At 29.5% G+C, this 20,389-nt stretch overlaps 6 protein-coding genes and 1 long non-coding RNA gene across 16 annotated transcripts; 4 read left to right on the forward strand and 3 right to left on the reverse strand.

Moving 5' to 3' along the window:
* Positions 1 to 2,229: 2,229 nt before the first annotated feature.
* Positions 2,230 to 7,076, reverse strand: LOC126873005 (homeobox protein 4-like). Its single transcript, XM_050633373.1, has 8 exons — positions 6,939 to 7,076; positions 6,596 to 6,638; positions 6,232 to 6,362; positions 3,300 to 6,143; positions 3,061 to 3,224; positions 2,774 to 2,978; positions 2,584 to 2,706; positions 2,230 to 2,516 (listed from the first exon to the last, which is right to left on the reverse strand). Coding segments are annotated over exons 1-8 (3,627 nt in total). The 5' UTR covers positions 6,941 to 7,076; the 3' UTR covers positions 2,230 to 2,401.
* A 121-nt stretch (positions 7,077 to 7,197) lies between these two features.
* LOC126873023 (homocysteine-responsive endoplasmic reticulum-resident ubiquitin-like domain member 2 protein) lies at positions 7,198 to 9,706 on the forward strand. The gene is made up of 4 exons (XM_050633422.1): positions 7,198 to 7,623; positions 7,973 to 8,364; positions 8,444 to 8,794; positions 8,870 to 9,706. The coding sequence occupies exons 1-4, from the start codon at positions 7,489 to 7,491 to the stop codon at positions 9,150 to 9,152; spliced, it is 1,161 nt and encodes a 386-aa protein (XP_050489379.1). The 5' UTR covers positions 7,198 to 7,488; the 3' UTR covers positions 9,153 to 9,706.
* On the reverse strand, positions 9,567 to 10,748 carry LOC126873046 (uncharacterized). The gene is made up of 2 exons (XR_007692284.1): positions 10,679 to 10,748; positions 9,567 to 10,323 (listed from the first exon to the last, which is right to left on the reverse strand). It is a non-coding gene; the product is annotated as an uncharacterized LOC126873046 (long non-coding RNA).
* LOC126873012 (atypical kinase COQ8B, mitochondrial) lies at positions 10,683 to 14,209 on the forward strand. Of its 7 annotated transcripts, XM_050633391.1 has the most exons (12): positions 10,717 to 10,823; positions 10,947 to 10,997; positions 11,150 to 11,383; positions 11,541 to 12,077; positions 12,168 to 12,387; positions 12,461 to 12,670; positions 12,779 to 12,894; positions 12,962 to 13,124; positions 13,184 to 13,386; positions 13,473 to 13,625; positions 13,715 to 13,815; positions 13,962 to 14,209. In XM_050633391.1, exons 3-12 carry the CDS (start codon positions 11,192 to 11,194, stop codon positions 14,134 to 14,136), a joined length of 2,070 nt encoding a protein of 689 aa, XP_050489348.1. In that variant the 5' UTR covers positions 10,717 to 10,823; positions 10,947 to 10,997; positions 11,150 to 11,191; the 3' UTR covers positions 14,137 to 14,209. The 7 variants fall into 7 exon arrangements, with proteins under 7 accessions (XP_050489350.1, XP_050489348.1, XP_050489347.1 ...); XM_050633393.1 differs by lacking the exon at positions 10,947 to 10,997 and having other exon boundaries at positions 10,683 to 10,823; XM_050633390.1 differs by lacking the exon at positions 10,717 to 10,823 and having other exon boundaries at positions 10,841 to 10,997.
* Positions 14,210 to 14,212: 3 nt separating this feature from the next.
* LOC126873036 (gamma-glutamylcyclotransferase-like) lies at positions 14,213 to 15,721 on the forward strand. 2 transcript variants are annotated; one of them, XM_050633491.1, is made up of 5 exons: positions 14,213 to 14,353; positions 14,453 to 14,592; positions 14,739 to 15,037; positions 15,107 to 15,211; positions 15,476 to 15,721. In XM_050633491.1, the coding sequence occupies exons 2-5, from the start codon at positions 14,488 to 14,490 to the stop codon at positions 15,495 to 15,497; spliced, it is 531 nt and encodes a 176-aa protein (XP_050489448.1). In that variant the 5' UTR covers positions 14,213 to 14,353; positions 14,453 to 14,487; the 3' UTR covers positions 15,498 to 15,721. The 2 variants fall into 2 exon arrangements, with proteins under 2 accessions (XP_050489448.1, XP_050489449.1); XM_050633492.1 differs by lacking the exon at positions 14,213 to 14,353 and having other exon boundaries at positions 14,360 to 14,592; positions 15,537 to 15,721.
* Positions 15,258 to 18,887, reverse strand: LOC126873008 (leucine--tRNA ligase, mitochondrial). Of its 2 annotated transcripts, none has more exons than XM_050633378.1 (8): positions 18,632 to 18,887; positions 18,346 to 18,546; positions 17,872 to 18,265; positions 16,892 to 17,775; positions 16,453 to 16,809; positions 16,139 to 16,379; positions 15,821 to 16,058; positions 15,258 to 15,633 (listed from the first exon to the last, which is right to left on the reverse strand). In XM_050633378.1, exons 1-8 carry the CDS (start codon positions 18,744 to 18,746, stop codon positions 15,418 to 15,420), a joined length of 2,646 nt encoding a protein of 881 aa, XP_050489335.1. In that variant the 5' UTR covers positions 18,747 to 18,887; the 3' UTR covers positions 15,258 to 15,417. The 2 variants fall into 2 exon arrangements, with proteins under 2 accessions (XP_050489335.1, XP_050489336.1); XM_050633379.1 differs by having other exon boundaries at positions 18,346 to 18,553; positions 18,648 to 18,885.
* Positions 18,888 to 18,986: 99 nt separating this feature from the next.
* LOC126873028 (60S ribosomal protein L13) lies at positions 18,987 to 20,374 on the forward strand. 2 transcript variants are annotated; one of them, XM_050633429.1, is made up of 4 exons: positions 18,987 to 19,073; positions 19,496 to 19,645; positions 19,730 to 19,979; positions 20,049 to 20,374. In XM_050633429.1, the coding sequence occupies exons 2-4, from the start codon at positions 19,503 to 19,505 to the stop codon at positions 20,313 to 20,315; spliced, it is 660 nt and encodes a 219-aa protein (XP_050489386.1). In that variant the 5' UTR covers positions 18,987 to 19,073; positions 19,496 to 19,502; the 3' UTR covers positions 20,316 to 20,374. The 2 variants fall into 2 exon arrangements, with proteins under 2 accessions (XP_050489386.1, XP_050489387.1); XM_050633430.1 differs by having other exon boundaries at positions 19,062 to 19,138.
* The last annotated feature ends 15 nt before the right edge of the window (positions 20,375 to 20,389 follow it).

Genomic DNA, 20,389 nt, shown 5'->3' on the forward strand with positions numbered 1-20,389 from the left:
CCCACGTTGCCTGTTGCACGCAGGCAACACACGTAACGCCGAGAGTAAGCACAGGCGGACCAATCGCACGCTCGCCAAACTGAGAGAGCTGTCACTCGGGCATAGGCGCGGACCCGCTTCAACTTCGAAACTGTCTCTGCTCTGGACCACGCTGTCTGCCACTTTTTTATTCAAAATAGACGAAAGGAACGGCAACACCCACGCCAGTGACGTGTTCGCGAGTGCATCTTCTGATGCGGGCTGGTTCGAAGTTTCGCGTTTAGCCCTTTTGCAACGAATTACTTACGCCGTATCGTCTCTTACGGAGAGATCTCGAATTAAACGATCAATCGTATTGTCGTAAACGAAAAAGAAGAACGATCATACAACGACGTCGTGCTAGCACACACTGTGCACGAAACATGCGGTGGGCACTCGTGCCGAGAAAACGTCGCCTCCGCCGTGTCCACACGGTGGGGACTCCGCCGGTGCGTCCGTTTCTCTGTGTCTCTCGGTTTCCACATAGCATAGCCATGTATGGAACACGGGACGACGTTCTCTCTCCCGGCCCTTACGCCCACTTGCACCGCTGCCGCTGTTGCTCCCGTACCTATCCGCCTCGTTCTCATAGTCCAGGACAGGTATCGTCGAATCGTCACTGTTACAGGTTGCCCGCTTCTTTGACGTTGCCCGTCAACCTTGTCTTTCTCGTCCACTGCCCAGGGTACTCGGACTAGGGGCCTGGTACCGAGATCATTCACAGAGCAAAATCGAAGACAGCGTGTCGCGGCATTTTCGAATCCGGCGCGCATACTCGAAGAACACGCGGCAAGCGAAATCTTCTATGATTTTACAATTTATGATTTATTCTCTGGGTTGATTTAATAGGATACAGACTCAAGAAGAAGTAGGAATAAAGAAAGAAAAATCTGCAAATAGATATCATCTAAGGCGTAATCTTAGGAATGAGGGCTGTATTTTGACGAAAAAATATAATATTAATGATTAGATTTATGAATATGATATTCCGGCTTACCAAATCTAGAATCTTCTTTATTCAATGTTCTATAGTATTGGATTTATTGTACATCTTTAAAGTAGTTTGTTTGTCATTCTTAGCTGTTTAGCATAACCACTAGCAATTTCACAAGCGATGTTCACGTGCGACCATGCTTCGTCTGTTTATACAAGGCGTTCTGGAAGACGGAGAGAGGATAAGGAGGGAACGAGACTCCGAAGGTCTGCGGGATCTTCATGAAATGCTTTTTGATACTGGAAATCGGTCTGTCGCTGTTACGAAATCACGTAAAACCGGGCCTTTACGCCCACGCATGTAGGACTAGCGTAGTTGCGGTGAAAGAAAGTTCGATTTCTTTAACGAGCCATATGTTTATAATGTATCAACCAGAAAGTAGAATTGGGTACTATATACGGACAACGTTAATATCTTTTTTAATGTTAATAAACGCGTTTCAGTGTAATATAAGATTGCTTGACGATAATCCTGTAAAGATAATATTTATGTGATACGTACTTGAGATGAAAAATGATATTTTTTACGAAGATAAGTACTAAATAGTCCGTATAATGTTATTCATGTTCCATTAAGGTTTTTTTCTCTTTGCTCCGCTAATTTCTTCGCCTCTGTTAAGCGAGATTCTTGAATTCCAATTTTCCATTGCATATTATTTGCGATTACATTTTAATGTTGCAAGATTTTTTTAAATAAAATTAACGGAAATTTCCGGTATAAATACTATAAAAGTATAATGGTAGTAGACTAGAAAATGGTCATTTTTGTTCAATCAAAGAATCTAAAAATAAAAGATAATTAAAAAGCTAAACTGAAATAAAATGTCACAGATGTTCGAAAGATTCTTGCGTAACTTTAATAAAAATTATAATGTTAGAAGAAAAAATAATATTATTACAATAATTACCAACAATGGTTACTTCTGAAGAGTAAAGCGGAAAGTAATACAATTCTACGAAATCCAGCTATTCACACGATACTACTGAAAGGACCGCAAATACTTGTACAAAAAACTGCATCGACTGAACCGGCTACATCGGAGAACTAGTTGATCGACCTTTACTTGTAACTTTACGTTTCTGTACTTTTACGTCCAGATACAGGAAAAAAGAATAGTTCTGAATCATTCTTAAAAAACATTCTTAAATAAAAGCATATTTAACTTGGAATAATATACTGGAATAATTTCATCATGCAATTTAGTTACCTACGCAATATTTTAGTAAAAGAAATATTAAACATTTTATTATGCATTCTCGTAGTCACATGTAAAATTATTACAATACAATAAAATTAATTCTTGATTATTTAGTAATAATGTCTATTGGTTGATTATTGCATCTTAATTAGTATATTCTTCATGGAGAATATGCAAATATAATTTTTAAGTTATACAGTAGACTCATCCATTAAATATATATAGTCTTTCACATCGTTTATATATCTCCGCAGAAATTTATAATCCCTTTTTACATTCATTATCAACTTTTTAATATCTTTCTCTCTGTAAAACAGTTAAGTTATAGTAAAACCATCTCTTACATCGTCTATTAGATACTTTTAGAACTGACCTCACGGAACCTATAAGACAATGGACGGAGATATTTTGAGATTCAATCTTATCGAACGGTTTGATATCTATCGTAATCTCCAGTACAATGCTCCCCGTTTTAGTTTGTGATACGAAAGATATGCTAAAATAAAAGAAAAATGTATATACTGCATCAGACATAAAAATAATACAGTTCGAATCATTTTTACCTATCGTGAGTTATTTCCATCAAATTTAGATCGTTCAAGCGCTTCAAATCGAACATAAAATCCATTGCTAACTTTACTTCCTCCGAAATGTAATCTAACATCGGTAAAATATCCTTACGATTTTTATATAAGTCCAATAATTTTGTTATGTCTAACTTTTCTAAGATCATTCTATGAACTATACTTATTAATGCATCCGCATCATCTAATAAACAAAGATATTTTTAAACAAATTGCATTAAATATAAATTAATACTCTTTTCATTAATTCGCTTTTTGGGACTCACCTGCTAATCGAGAAATTAATTTAATCTCTTTAATAAATTCATTATTTATTACATCACAAGGATCCCGTATAAATATTACTACTAACAGTGAACACGATATGAAACCAACAACAAACATACTTTTTTCGATATTTTCGTGGTATACTTCCCAAATAATCTCGTTACTAAAAAGGGCATTTCAAGAATTATATGATGCAATATCGATGAAATATTAGAAAATATTAAATTCATTGAAATACCTTTTCGCACAATCTTTCAACTCGTTCATTAACGCAGAAAAAGGATCCAATTCAATTGCAACATCTTCTTTGCAAGAAGTATGAGGTTCCAAACTTAGTTGCAATTTATCGTTTGAATAAGATTCATTATTTACTTCCATTCTGTGTGTATCAATTAACTTATCATTATCAGCTTTTGGAGTACTTTCATGAATAGCTCTTATATTTGATAAAGAACATTCTATGCTTTGATTTTCTAAATTGGAATTGTTCAAACGTAAATCTTGATCATTTTCTTCGTTAACGGGCGTCGAAGATAATTTTTCACTATCATTTACTGTTGAAGACGATAAGTGTAAAATTTGAGACTCTGTACTATTATCTCTCACATCCGGCAATTCCAGCTTCTGGATTTCACCTGTTTGCACTTGATCCTCTTGTTCAACCTTTGAATTCTCTGGTGCACCATTTAGAGATGTACGTTTTATCAGAAATGTGCAAGATTTCCGCACATTTTCTTCTAATACAATTCCTTGACAATCCTCAAGATTTAAAGTACTTTTATTATTCCCATTTTTTGAAAGGCAATTTGCTTCTATCTTAACTTCCTTATTGTAACTAACATTCATATCTGTATCTGTCAAATCATCCAAACAATTAAATGATGGTAATGATGGAATTGATTCTAATACTTCCACATTTTCATTAAAAAACATATCGCTTTTATCCGTTAAGCATTCCCTATTATAATCTCTATTTTGTAAACATTCTGTATTATTCGAAACGCTACATACATTATTTTCCTTGTTATTTATATCAAGAACATCATTGTTAATTTCTGAAATGTTATTTTCTTTGTTGCTGATTGTAAAAGTGTGATTACTATTTGATGGTTGAATTGTATATGTTCTTCTTGGATGTGATGTAATTATTTGTGTGCATTTAACTGGTGAGTGTTTATCTTTATCTAACTCAGAATTTACAGCGGAAGCATCATTTGATACAGAGTTAAATGTAGCACAAGCTATCTTTGTGTTATTTTCTCTCAAAGCTGAAGCAAAAGTATCTTGTTGCACTGACTCATGCAAGGGCATGCTAGGTGTAATATTTGCAGAACTCTGAACTTTAATTGGAGTATACTTTTCCAGAACATTATTTTCTACACTTTTTGGAAAATTGTCTTTATTCAAGGTTGTATCTGAGTTTAATAAACAAGGAATTGCTATAGTAGCAGTAATATCTTTTAAGACATTATCTGTACAGGTTGAAAAATCTGGAAGGTTTCTATTTTGAACACTATCAGGTAATGCCGATTGTCTATCTTTAGTAAAATCTGTGTCAAAATCTTCAGGTTGAGATTCTGCTGTTGTTACACCTTCATTATCATTTTCATTTGATTCAGAATATACAATTATCTTTCCTTCCATATTACCCCTTTTATTAAGTGATGGTAATACATCTGTAAATGTCACAGAATTATCATGAAAAATAATAGTTTTGTTTGATAGTAAATGACTTCTACTATTGTCAAACGTAGAAGCAGAAGAATTTGATTGGGTGGTAGGTACATTTTGTGTAGCTATCTGTAAATTATTCTGGTATATTCTAGGTAAAGTTGTTATAGCTGTGGTAAATTCCATTGACTCGTTATTACAAATTCTAGTTTTACTATCATTTGCTTGTGTTTCATAAACATTTGAGTTAATTCTTAGTTTTTTAATACTACTTTCTGGACTACCAAGATTAGTTGCATGTTGTCTATGATTTCTTTTTCCAGAATGTATATTAACTGGGACTACATTAGTCATTTCTAAAGATGTATTTAATAATTCAGTTCTTTCATCCTGTCTTGTAATATTATATTTACATTGCAATGGTTCTTGTATCATTGGTAATTTGTCAGGAGATTTATAAACGGTTGTTTCTACAACTTTAGTAATATCCATTGATACATCACGAAAAGTAATTGTTCTATTCTCTTTATCATTTGAAACACAATAATTTATACTATTACTACTTGGTTCTAAATTACATATAGAAGGTGGTACTACTGTAGTTATTTCCATTGAAACATTATGAAATCTTTTAGTTTTATCATCTTCACTACACATGGCTGCCTTTGGATTACTAATATTATTATTAAGTTTAATGACAGATGGTAAGGCTCCAGTTAATTCCATTGGCATATCTTGATTTATTAAATTCTCTGTTACATTGGGTTTGTTAAATTGCGGAAAGTTTTGTGCACTTGATGGTAAAACAAGTGTTGTTAATTCCATTGATACATCTTTAATCTCTTCAGTATCCTTACTATAATGTGTACCAAAATACATGTTACTGGGAACAACTTCAGTCAAATCCATATATATATTCTGGACAGATGTAGATGTAGATGTATTTAATTCATTATGATGAAAATTATTTACATTTGATTCTGATAAGTCTGACACTTTTTCAGTTAAGTTTCTATCGGGATCTTCATACACGATAATACTCTTTGATATGTGGTTATCATTTTTCAACTGTAAATCAGTCAAAAAAGTAGACTCAGTTTCTTGAACAACTGCATCATGAAGTGTAACTAATGGTTCAGTCAGTAACATTTCATTTTGACAATTTACATCTTCAATTGTATTTGCAATGTGTGAACTATATTCTTCAACATCAACATTTTCATTTGTTGCTTTATTACAACCAAATTGCACATTATTTTCATGAATATTATCAAAAATATTTTCTTTATATACACTTTCAGTCTCAGATTCTTTTTGATTAGAAGAACATGGTACTTTGAGATTACTTAAATCATGCTCTTCATATGTATTATCCCATACAGTTCCTTGCTCCAAGGAATTGCAAAATTCTCTGTACAATGAATTTTATACCATGAATTAACAAATCAACTACATTATTGAAATTCATTAAAAAAAATTATAAGCAGCAAGTAACTCACTTGACATGTTTTTTTTCTGCAAAACTAACACGTCTTTTAATCTTTGCCGTTACAGTAGGACTACTTTCATTGGATGAGCTATTAAAGTTTAAGTTCTGCAGAGGATGGCGTGGTTTGGGAGGCTTAAGTATCTAAGTATGTTACAAAAATAACAGTGGTATTTAACAAAGTTTCAAGATAACAGGATAAACTTATAATCAAACTTCAAAATATTAATTAATTAAATAGTGTGTCAAATTCAAACAACCTTAGTACATAACTTATGGCATAATATACACAAAGCCGCAATAACAGTATACTACAGAATCAACATTAATATTATTTACTTGTCCTACAAATATTTTTTGAATATCAGTATACTTACAGAAGATCGCCTTGAACTGTTTGTAGTAGATTTGGAGGGAACCCTGCAACATAAAAGAATATATTAAAGAATATCTTCAAAAAGATCTTTATTGATAAATTATAACTCATGCATCAGTATTTTATAAAATAATTCAGAATGCAATAATTAAATGAAGTACCGATTTTGAATACTGACGAACAAATAATTGAAAAATTGCAAGGTTAAATAGTATGAAGCCTAATTTATGTCAATGCTACTTTATAACGTTTAATATTCATAGTACACCAATCTTTTTATAAAAGATAAACAGTAAAGTACATCGATAGGGAAAACATTTAATAACAAATGAAATAATGCTCACATTTCATTATATTAAAATTTTGTTTAATTCAAATTCAAACTCAAAAATTTCGAAGGCTTCCACTCTCTAGTAACGGTAACGATTACCAACTCTATTAATGTCAAACTGCACTTACTACTGCGATGCAGTTTTCATGAACTGTTGGTAAGTTTCGCAGATTACGATATCGCTATAAAGCATTGAAATGAACTTGAGGATCGGCTCTTATCAAAGCATAAATAAATTGTAATCTACGATTACGACCTACGACCAATGATAAGTCGCCAAATACGTGATTCCATTTAGTGACGCTTACAAAAATATATTTACGATTAAATATCCGTTTGAGTTACAAAGTCATAATACATTAACTATGAATCTATTTTAGTCAATATCCAAATAAATAGTACGAGGTATTTTATGATTCAACAAGGGAGATAACGCAGTGTATAAAAATCTCTCAAACGCAAACATTAATCTGCCTCGGTAGCACTGTTAATTAATTTTGCTGAGTGATTGACAGTAAGAACAGCTGATCAAACGGGATATAAAAAGCCAGGATTTATTAACAATGGAAGGAGTCGCTGTCAAAGTAATAATAAAAGCACCGAATCAGCAGATAAAAGATCAAATCGTAAATTGTGATATTGGGTGGACCGTTCGCCAATTAAAAGAACATTTGTCCGATGTTTATCCTAGTAAACCAGTGAGTTTTATTTCGTCTATTTTATGAATCTCACGTCATGTGAAATTTTGTGAAAGTTGTATCCTTAGTGAAAGCAATGTATCATTAGCATCACTACACGACATACAAGAAAAACAAAAAAATATTGCGAACGCTTCCCTTTAAGTATTCTTAGAAAGCTATAGTGCGTTATCTATTAGAGATAATACGTTGATATTTTTATGAGTTTAATGATGATAATTTAATTATCAACAATAAGATGATTATATCTTATTACTTGTCTGTAATAATTAATTTTTTATTCGAAATCAAGAACTAGTAAAAATATTGTGTAAGAAATAACATGATAATGAATTGAACATATTTATAGGAACGAGCAAGTCAGAAACTTATATATTCAGGACAATTATTAAATGATTCCACATGTTTAAAAGATGTGTTAAGACACTGTAATGGGCAAGAAGATCAAACCTATATAGTTCACTTAGTCTGTGCTTCACAAAAAACATCAACAAATAAAATAACTGAACAAGTTGTGGAAAATACAAAGACAATTTCTATTGCAAGAAGTACAGTGGAAAATACGAGATTAAATAATACAAATAATATACAGAATCAAAGTCAACATATTACTAATGTTGCTACGCAACATACTCCGGCACAATTGTATTCTACACTACAATATTTTGATCCACGAAATAGTCAACAAATGGCTTGGATGCAACAAGCATATACCCATTATTTTACACAATATATGCAACTGTAAATGGCATTCTTATAACTTATTTTAATGTTTGGAAATTATATATAATTTATAGTGAAAAGGAATATTTTATTATAGGATGGCAGCACAAGGAATACAATTACAGACTAGCATTCCATATGTTCAGCAAATGAATGTCAATACAAATGATAATGTTCAAAATCCATATACAAATAACACAAATAATAATAATAATAATAATAATAATAATAATAATAATGTAGGTGATGAGCAACAACAACCTGCTGCTCAAGAAGCTGATGTTAATGGAGGAAATAATGGTGCTGGAGAAGACGGTGCATTTAACAGAGATTGGCTAGATGTTTTTTATATGCTGTCCAGAATAATTCTTTTTTTCACTTTAGTATATTTTTACTCATCTCCTCTAAGATTTCTTATTGTTACGTTTCTTGGCTTTGCAATGTATCTGTAAGTTAATATATACAAATATTATGTTTACATCTTTTATATGCAAATATATACAATGAAGTGAATATTTCACAGATATCAAGGTGGTTTTTTCCGGGTACAACCTATTCTATTACCTGAAAATAATAATGGTAGAGGAGATCGGGTGGATAACAATAACCAAATATTACAAAATGAAGCAATAGGTCCACAACCTGCACAGCAACAAAATGGTCAAGTGCCAGCTGTACAAGCAGAAGCAAGAACAAATGCAAATGAAGAACACGAAGAGGAAAGACCTGGTGCACTTGCTTTTACCTGGACATTTTTCAGTACATTTTTTGCTTCACTTTTTCCAGATCAACCAAATGTTATTTAATTTTAACAAATGTCAGTTTCTTACACTTAACTTTGTTGTAAAATTAATTTTCTTTGTTTTACATATATTTTTAAAACAAGACATTAAATCTGATGAGGTGGTCTCTCTTTACATATATACTTAATAAATATTGATATCAAGAGAAGCGTTATTAAGAATCCTAAAAAGGACATTTTTGAGAAAAAGAATTTCAAAAAGATTTTACAAATTTTCCAAGTATAAAAATCTTGTATACAATGATAAGTATATATAGATATACATATTAAATGTACACATAAACTGAATAGCATTTTTTATAAATACTGTTATTCATATACTTCTAATAATTTTATGCATGTATTACTTTAATTTCATTGAGACTACCTCAGGGTCTATAAACAAAATAAATTTATTGAAAAAGTAAATCATCCCAAATTGTTTAGAATTTGTTGTATAATAAATTTTCTGTTTTTCTAGTTCTATAAAGGTACAACGAGAAAAGTATATACTGTGTATATAAATAAAATTATTGTAGAGCTTATAAGGTGTTGATAAATATAAATACCAAAAATAAATTATGAGTTTTTATTCATAAAAAGTTATTAAAACAACAATCCTGTTATCAATTGATTTTCTGTGATTTTTATTGTGAACGAATTTAAAAAGTTCGCTTTCTAATTTACTAGATACATGTTTAAACCTTGTTTTATAAGATATATACATATACTACAATCTGCATGCATAATTTAGGTTTTGATTAGGTTTCCAAAAATTCAAAATATAGTAAAAGCATTTTATGCATTTTGCAGCAAGACTTAATACAAAGCTTAACACTCCTTATTAATTCTGATAAATCCTCATATAAATCTCTCTTATAAATTACATGGAGGGGAAGTATGAAATTTTTCATAAAATATGTATGAATGTAGTGAAATTGGTAGATTGGGAAGAATAGCAAGGAAGTAGTTAGTATGAAAATGAGAAAATTAAACGTTTTTAGAATGATTTTACTATATTTTGAATTTTTAAAAACCTAATCGAAACGCAAGTTACTCTTGCAAGTTGTAGAAAACTATTTCTGAGTTACAAGCTGTTTTTGTCAGTGAGACATTACCTTTACAGCATACATTCAATATGTTTCCCCTTCGCCGGCTTACACACGATAATTTTATACATTAAACATTTCGTAACTCTGAAAATAATGGGTTTTTAACTCATGTTTGTTAAGACTTTTGTGTTTGTTTTTTGTTTGTCCCCAACTCTTTTTGTATATTCTACATACACATATGTATATTATTTATATATGTATAATTCGTAAACAAACCATTAAATAAAGATATCCTCAATAAATTATAGAATTTATGTAATTTATTTATTTATAGTTAATAAACTTTTATTAATAAATCAAAAATATGAAAAGGAAATTCCTATAACTTTCATAACCTAATTAATTATGTAGTTAGTTAATATCTTAAATAAATAACAATATAAATAAAATATAAAATAAAAATATAAAATAGAATAAATAAGGCAAATAATATACATACTCTAAGAATTCTAAGAAAAAGATTGCATTGTATTAATTTTTTTTTACGTACTATGCACTGTGTATCAATTGTGCGAAGAGTAAAAATTCCTTTGCATACATGTTTCTAAAATATTAACAATTAAATTATTTACATTAAACAAAAGGTTGGGTATTTAATTTAAGAGACTATTTTTATTTAAAAGTTATATCTAATTAATATAAAAAAAATATCTATAGTAATAAAAGTCCCGGCACATTGTATTATAACCCTATTCATACATTTCAAGGTCTGCGTATATTTTAAACACATGTACTATAGGCGGTATATTAATATTCAAGTACGTAATTTTTTGAAGTCGCAACACTCCTTATAAGTAAATTACATAGAATAAAATAATACATTGTTATTAAAAACAAAAGTAATATGTGTGTGTATGTGTGTATATATAATAGAAAAATAACATTATGACTTAAATTTATATCTCAATAGGCAGTATTTAACAATCAATTTCTACATCAATCACATTAAAAAATGTCTCAACATCGGATGTCTGATGTCATTGGTATACTTAGAGGAGCTAAGGTAGTAGCCGAAGCTGTGATTAAGCATCAAGAAGAGACAGTTAAACACATAGTAAAGACTTCAAGTTTGAAGACTACCGCAGAGAAATGCCTGACAGATAATTTAAAAACATTGAATAATATAAAACTAAGTAAGGTTCCTGTAAGTTTCAAAAATAAATATAGATTATTAATACCTTTTTCTAATATGGCAAACGTTCTTGTAATATAACAATAATTATCTTATATGGTGACTACTAATATAAATTAATTTTACAAATAAATATTATAATTTCCTGTACAGTATAACATGTATACAGGTTCAAATAACAAAAGAATTTAAAGAAGTGACGGAACGAATAAATGTTGTTGAAAAGGGTATAATAGAATTTTTGAAATTAAAAAGTAAAGAAGTGGCAGGAATGCCAGCTGATCCAGATAAACCTATAAAATCTACCAAAACTAAATTACATGTTTATAATCCTGCTAAAGATCCAAAAGAAATAATAATAGAGATGGATATCCCAAACGTAAAACCTGATAACGAAAATGATATACAAAGTAAACAGGATAAACCATTAAAAAAGTACTCAACTGTGAAAGAAAAAATTGAAACAATTTCCAAACTAGAACATGAAATACCTAAGATTGAACTTTCTGAGAAAGATAAAGCAATTTTGAAGAAATTGGAATTAGAGCATGAAAAAAACATAAAGAGTCAGAACATGAAACAAGATGTATCAAATACACTAAAAACTGATTTTGAGATATTAGAAAACAAGGCAACAGAAAATATGAAAGTAGCTTTAGAAACCTCTCAAGTTAAACCAAAACCATCTGTTAGACCAAAGCAAACTGTGAGTCTTTTTACATTTTTATATAAATTGTGATAAATGATATGATGCATTTTATTTAAATACATTAATAAATAAATTTTTCTTTCAAAGCTTTCACCTAGTGCAAAAGCACAAAAAGTTCCATCTACCAGATTACAAAGAATGATAAGCTTTGGAACATTAGGAGTGGGTCTTGGTGTTGGTACAGTTGCAGAATATACACGCAGAACACTTGGACTAAAAAAACAAAGTCTTGGAGACACATTTGATAGCCTGTTTCTTACTAAAGCAAATGCAGAAAGAATAGTTTCTACATTATGTAAAGTGAGAGGTAAATATCCTTAATACATTTACTGGATTTTTTGTCAACTAATAGTTACGTGCCTTACATATGTTTATAATAGGTGCAGCTTTAAAAATTGGACAAATTTTAAGTATACAAGATGAAACCATTATAAATCCTGAACTACAAAAAGTATTTGAACGAGTTAGACAAAGTGCTGACTTCATGCCAAAGTGGCAAGTTGAGAAGGTATTAGCCACTGAACTTGGACATGACTGGAAAAATAAATTAGCAACCTTTGAAGATAGACCATTTGCTGCAGCTTCCATTGGTAGTTACCACTTATTTTTATTCTTTTAAATTAGTTTTTTCTTGGAAGGCCAAAGTAATACAAAAACATTTAAAAAAAAAATTCTTCATATCAGAAAAAATATTATAGGCCAGGTACATCATGGTACCTTGTTAAATGGACAAGATGTTGCAATTAAAATTCAATATCCTGGTGTAGCTATGGGTATTCAAAGTGATGTTGAGAATTTAGTAGGCATAATGAAGGTATAAAAATACTTTGATTTTTGTTTTATTTAAGATTATGTAAAAATATATCTAGAAATTTTTACAGGTTTGGAACATTTTCCCAAAAGGTATGTTCATAGATAATTTAGTGGAAGTTGCAAAACGTGAACTTGCATGGGAAGTGGATTATGTAAGAGAAGCAGAATGTACAAGAAGATATAAACAACTTATAGAACCTTATTTAGATTATTATGTTCCAGCTGTAGTAGGTAAATTAAATTGAAAAATTAGCAATTTAAATGTAAAATTGACTTAATTTTATACTTAGATGAACTATCAACGAGTCAAATTTTTACAACTGAAATGGTAGAAGGAATTCCAGTAGATAAATGTACAAGTATGAATATGGAAACAAGAGAACATATCTGCAAATTAATAATGAGTTTGTGCCTTAAAGAATTGTTTGTTTTTCGATACATGCAAACTGATCCAAATTGGTCCAATTTCTTTTATAACCCCAATACAAGACAAGTTTGTATATAAGATATTATTATTATTATCAATAAGTGTACTCTATCTTTGATATTATTAATTATAGTTCCTAAAATAATTTTCAGTTAATATTGTTAGATTTTGGTGCATGTCGAGGATATGAGAAATCATTTATGGATAAATACATTGAAATAATCTATGCTGCAAGTGAAGGCGATCGTAATAAAATTTTAAATTTATCTAGAGAAATGGGATTCCTTACAGGATACGAATCTAAAGTACGATATGTATATTTTTTAATAGTTTTAGCTTTAAAAAAGGTTATTATATTAATATTTATACATTTATTGCATTGTATTAATTCCAGCTTATGGAAGAAGCTCACGTAGATGCAGTAATGGTCTTGGGTCAAGTATTTGATAAAAATTCTAAATATTATGACTTTGGTGGACAAGATGTAACTAAACGGTGAGAGCAATATGATATCATTTAAATTAAATCATTAATAAATAAATAAAATATATAACATATATAATAAAATATATAAATAAATAAATATATAAATTTATTATATAAATATATAAATATATATAAAATAAATATATTGATTACAGGATTCAATCATTAGTCCCAACAATATTGGATCATAGGCTTTGTCCTCCACCTGAAGAAATATATAGTCTACATAGAAAATTATCAGGAGTTTTCTTATTGTGTGCCAAGCTTCAAGTTAAAATAAATTGTCGCGATATGTTTCGCGAGGTTTATGCAAATTATGAATTTGAATAATAATGCTATATAAATTAATGCTTTATACCTTAAACATGTATAGTTAAATCAATATAAACATTTTTACAATCAATACCTTCTATTATTTAGACCTTTAATTTACTCATATACTTAAAGCATTAAATTTGTGTATCTTCTAATTTTAAGTTGTATTCTGATAACAGTTTATTTATTGTAACATGTTTTTGTTTAAATAAAATCTGGGTAATTATATAAGGTACAATTATATCTCTATCAAAAAATATCATAAATACATATTTAATACTGATAACGAATGATACCTTAACCTATTCATCTCTTTGTTCCCATTAATAAGTTATCTTCAACAAATTTCATAAATTAACTGGCGAAATGTCTAATAAATTCTTATATTTTGCATACGGAAGTAATATGTTAACAAAAAGAATACATATTAACAATCCAACTGCAGTACGAAAAGATATCGGATTTTTAAAGGTAAATATACATGGTTAAAGGAAATTTCCTACGCGTTTAGTAAATCCATTTCTATTTTGAATAATTGAAAACAGCAAGATATGTGTTATGCTTTATAAAATTTCATTATTTGCTTTATTATTTATCTAAATACTGAATTATATCAGAATTTCAGATTAGATTTTATAACACACTCAAAGAGATGGGGTGGATGTTCAGCAACAATTGTTCCTACAGAAAATTATATTGTATGGGGAGCAATTTGGGAATTAGATGAATGTAATATGTGTACATTAGATAATCAAGAAGGTGTAGCAGATAAATTATATTTCCCTTTAATGGTTGACATAGAAACACTTACTGGTAAAATATTTAAATGCAGAGTGTATCAGCAATGTAACAATCCTGATAAAAATGTAAAATTGTGTTTGCTACCAAAACACAGGAGACCTTCACCGTTGTATTTGTATGTTATACTTAATTCTATTCAATTTGTTTAAGGTTTATTATATAATTATTAATTATTCTCTTACAGAGAAACAATATTAAAAGGTGCACATGAAAGTCAATTACCACTTGATTATATTAAACTCTTACAAAAAATACCGCATAATGAATATGCAGGAGAATATGATATTGGGTAAGAATAATTATTCATTTTATTATTTTTATTATTCATTAACTCATTGTAACATTAAACAAAATTTTTATTTATGCAGTTAGTTTCATTATGTACAGGCTCTTTACATTTAAATAATTTGGTTTTCATACAAATAGTATATTTGATAAAAAATTATGTATATATCTATAATCCTTTTTCTGCTTCTATTTTTCTTACCTGATGTATTACATTTGAACATTGTCTACCCATCTTTTTGTTGAAATTAATATTTTTGGATCACAGCCTTCCCTTGAAAGAAGTCTAGATTTAACGATCTTATGCTTCTTTAAATGTTTCTGGACAGCTGGCTCATTCTCTATTAAATCAAGAGCTGCCTCAAGTGATAATTTATCTGTTTCATACTTGGGTATCCTAATCTTTGTGCAAAGTGCATTATTTATCTAATAGTATACAGAATGATGTAGCATTAATAATGTGTTTATATAAAATTATACATAGTATTAAATAAAGTACTTTGATTTCTAAGAATCACACTGTTATTATTTATATAGTTATATAATAAATAATATAATGTAAATTTATATCATGATAGTGAAGTAATAAATACTTTAAATACTTTGTACTTACTATAATCTCCACTGACATTTTATAATTCATATCTATTTCTGGCCATTTTTGTTCCATAACATCCCTATCTAAGTCCACTTCATTCTTATCTATTAGATGATGTTTTACCTCAGAAAATGCGGACCACAATTCCGAAGCGAAATGTGGTGCAAATGGTGCAAGCATTATAATTTGGACTGCTAATGCACGTTCATATTCACGACTTTTTTTCATGCATTCCACACACACTTTGCGTATACTTAATATTAAAAGAAAAAGACGATTACTGTATCTAAAATTATTAGAATTGTTGATGTACCGCAAGATTGTAATATATACCTATTTGTAAGTCCTTGCATTCTTGATATTGCAATACTAAGTTGTTGAGATCCGATTATATTATAAGTTACAGACTTTAAAAAATAATTTCGACTATCAAACATGTATTCATCATGTTCTGCAAATTTAGAATCAGTAGGTTCCGCCTGAAGCTCTTCTGAAGTTACGCTATTGCGATAATCGTTAAAAGCTTTTACAGTCTTCCATAAACGATTTTGCCAATTTAATATTCCCGGAATGGCTGAATATTATTAATATATACATTATTTGATATATATAATAATTAGTTAAAATTTTTATTACAAAGAGCTTACTGTTATGGTCACAACGCTTATCTGAAGTTGGTGCTTGATCAGCTAATATAAATAATCTAGTTGTATCAATTCCATATTTATCTAAGAATTCAAGAGGATCAATGCCATTATGTTTTGATTTAGACATTTTGTCCCATGAGACAATGACTGGTTCTTTGGTATTCTTTTCTACATATTTTCCTACATGTTCTTCCACTTCATCCGCTTTTAAATATTTCTCTGTCTTTTTTAGCTGATATGTTTTATTAAGTACCATACCCTGCACAAGCAATTGTTTAAATGGTTCTGGAGTAGGTAAAAGTCCTTCTGAATGTAGAAAATGACTTATAAATCTGGCATAATATAAGTGCAGTACAGCTGAAATTATAATATTATTAATTTGAGATCTTTAAATATATATATTTTATATCTACAAAGAATTTAAATATTAGATACTTACCATGTTCTTTTCCACCTATATACAGATCAATAGGAAACATTTCTTTTGCTTTATCAACAGCAAACATCTCTTTCATATTTTGTGGGTCAATGTATCTCAGATAATACCATGAACTATCTACAAATGTGTCCATTGTATCTGATTCTCTAACTGCTTGAGCTCCACATTTAGGACAAGAAGTATTTAACCAATCCTTAGTTTCACATAATATAGACTTTTTATTTGAAGATGAAAATGTTATATTTGGTAAAATTACAGGAAGGTCATTGCGTGGTACTGGTTGGATACCACAATTTGAACAATAAATAATTGGAATTGGTGTACCCCAATACCTCTGTCTAGATATTAACCAATCTTGCAATCTTGAACCAACAAGGTATCCACCAATTTTCCACTTTCTTGCTTTAGATAATATTTCTGATCTTTTGTTTTCTTGTTCTTCATAACTTCTTATCGAATGCCGTACAAATTCAATCCCAACTATTTCAGAAAACTGATAATCATCTATTGATGCAGACGGTATACCAAGATAAGTATCTCTATGAGTTGGAAATGCAACTTTATCTGTTACAAATACTGGCAATTCATTTCCATTGAATGGGTTTAATACTTTAACATCTATGATTTGAATTCCTTCTGCCACATCTCTACAATACTCTGGTCTATTTAATAAGCTTTTTGGAGATATTGCAATAAACTTTGCATATTCAATAAATTCTGGATAATTAGTCCAAATATTTACTGTTTTGGGATAATTTGGGATAGTTCCCATCAACTGTAATTCAAAACTAGTACCACTGCAGTCACCTATCCAATTTTGTTGGATTTTTTTGACATCTCTCCATTCTGTCAATGTTGGATCATCTAAACCTTGAGACAATGATCTGATATGATACAAAATAAATTAGTTAAATACTATTTGTAATTCTTATTATATATTTCAATGTTCTTTAGAGATTGTTAAATTCTAATATACCTACTTAGCAAATGATGTAGTCCTAACAAACCACTGATTTAGCAACCTTTTTTCTACTTTTGTACCTGATCTCCAAGAGCAATTATTTGCATCAACTTGTTCCTCTGCTAATACAGTTTCATCAACAGGATCCCAATTAACAAATGATTCTTTCCTATAAACCAAATCTTTGTCAAAAAGTTTTAAAAATAATTCCTGCGTCCACTTATAATATTCACGATCACATGTAGCAAATTCTCTATTCCAATCAAAAGAATAATTCAATGATTCTAATTGATTTCTCATCTTTTTAATGTTATCGTATGTCCACACAGCAGGATCAACTTGTCTTTCAATTGCAGCATTCTCAGCAGGTAATCCAAATGCATCCCAACCCATTGGATGAAGGACATTATATCCTGAAATAAAAGAGAAAAGTGTGTCAATAAAAAATTATATAAATAAACCAAACAATATATATAATTACACTTAAATTTACCTTTCATTCTATAAAAACGAGCAACTGTATCACTTATTGTATAAACCCTTACATGACCCATATGAAGTGTTCCAGAAGGATATGGGAACATTGATAATACATAAAACTTTCTCCTTGTACTATCTGCATCATCATATTGATGTAAGTTAATTTTATCTTTCCAATGTTTCTCTATATCCTTTTTTATTACATCTGTAACTTCTGCATTCTAAAAATATGATCAATGCTTTATGCATTATAGTAACAATACCAATTTATAACACTACAGACATGTATATTTTTTTACTAAATAGAGAACATACCGAAAATTGGTTTATGCCGGTCGAAGCGTATCGGTAAATGACATTTTTTAAGAATATATTACTTTTATAATATGATGCAAATGATTCTCTAATCTTCATTTTTAATTAAATTATTTAAATACTTATTTAAATATTCTACAATTAAACATGAAACATTCAACTTGTGCTTAATATACACGATCTTATAGCAAGTTGCCATATTTATTAACTACTTTAAAGTAACTTCATTTTACATTTAAATTATTTTAATAAAATTATATGTAAAGCGAAGCGATATTTGTAAACAAATAATATTTTTAAAATATGATTTTATCATAAAATAATGTAATTTCAATCTTCATTTAGTAAATTTTGTTTTGCTGGGAGCTAAAACTTCCGCTTGGTGGTGCTGATTCTTTTTCCGGTCTATGCCTTGTAAACAAGTTCGTGAGTATTCTTTTAAGTTCGAAATCCAATTAAAATCTCAACATCTTGAAATAATATTTCTCAAAGTAATAGAAAATTGTTGTTATTTATGTTTTTAAGTGTAATTAAATAATATGATTGTAATGTTATAATATAACAAGTAAAGAAATATTTTGACATTAATCAGGTTATCTTTGTCTCATATGTTTTAATTTCAATTAATGATATACCTTTTCTAATAGTAGGATCCATAATAATTATATGAGTATTATAAAGTAATATTAAAGTTACAAAAATTTTATTTGTGAAGGAAATTTAATGTTTTGTTTATACTTAGTAATAATACTGTTTCCAACCTATTATACTAAACTTAAGTTTATAAAGTGTATTTTTACAAATCTTTTAAGAAACAAATTGTATATAATTTAGTATTTTTGTTTCAGTTCAACCATGGGTAAGAGAAATAATATGATCCCTAATGGACATTTCCATAAAGATTGGCAAAGATTTGTTAAAACTTGGTTTAACCAACCAGCCAGAAAATTTCGTCGTAAACAAAATCGTATAAAGAAAGCTCGTGCTGTTGCACCAAGGTAAATAGCATACGTTTATTTCATTTTTATTTCTGTTGTCCATTTATGTAAATTAACTTCAATAGTATTTTATTTTAATTTAAGACCTGTGAAGCTTCTGAGGCCTATTGTTCATTGCCCAACATTCCGTTATCACATAAAAGCTAGGGCAGGCAAAGGTTTTACCTTAAAAGAACTAAGGGCTAGTGGTTTAAATAAAAAATATGCTAGGACTATTGGAATTGCTGTAGATCCTAGAAGGCGTAATAAATCAGTCGAGTCTTTACAAAGGAATACTCAAAGACTGAAAGAATATAGATCCAAATTGATTCTTTTCCCACTGACTGTAGCCAATGTAAGTAGAATATAGTAAATTTAAAACTATTAAAGAAAGACTACATTCTAATGTTATTTATGAAAATAGCCTAAGGGTGATGATTCCACTAAAAAAGAAGTGAGCCTTGCCACTCAAGCTAAAGGAGAAATCATGCCAGTGAGACACCAAACGCATGCTAAAGCTAAGGCCCGTGTCATTTCTGAGGAAGAAAGAAAGTTCTCTGCATACGTAACTCTCCGTAAAGCTAGGGCTGATGCCAGACTAGTAGGAATTCGCGCAAAACGTGTAAAAGATGCAGCTGAAAATCCAGATGAAGTAACTAAAGTTGCTAAAGACAAGAAGGCTAAGAAATAATGTGGAACTTCATGTCTTTGTATAAATATAACAAATAAATTCTCTAATGAGAAATAAAATTTTCTATTTGTTTT

The sequence above is a fragment of the Bombus huntii genome, chromosome 14, assembly GCF_024542735.1.
Source record: "Bombus huntii isolate Logan2020A chromosome 14, iyBomHunt1.1, whole genome shotgun sequence".
NCBI classification, from domain to species: Eukaryota; Metazoa; Arthropoda; class Insecta; order Hymenoptera; family Apidae; genus Bombus; species Bombus huntii.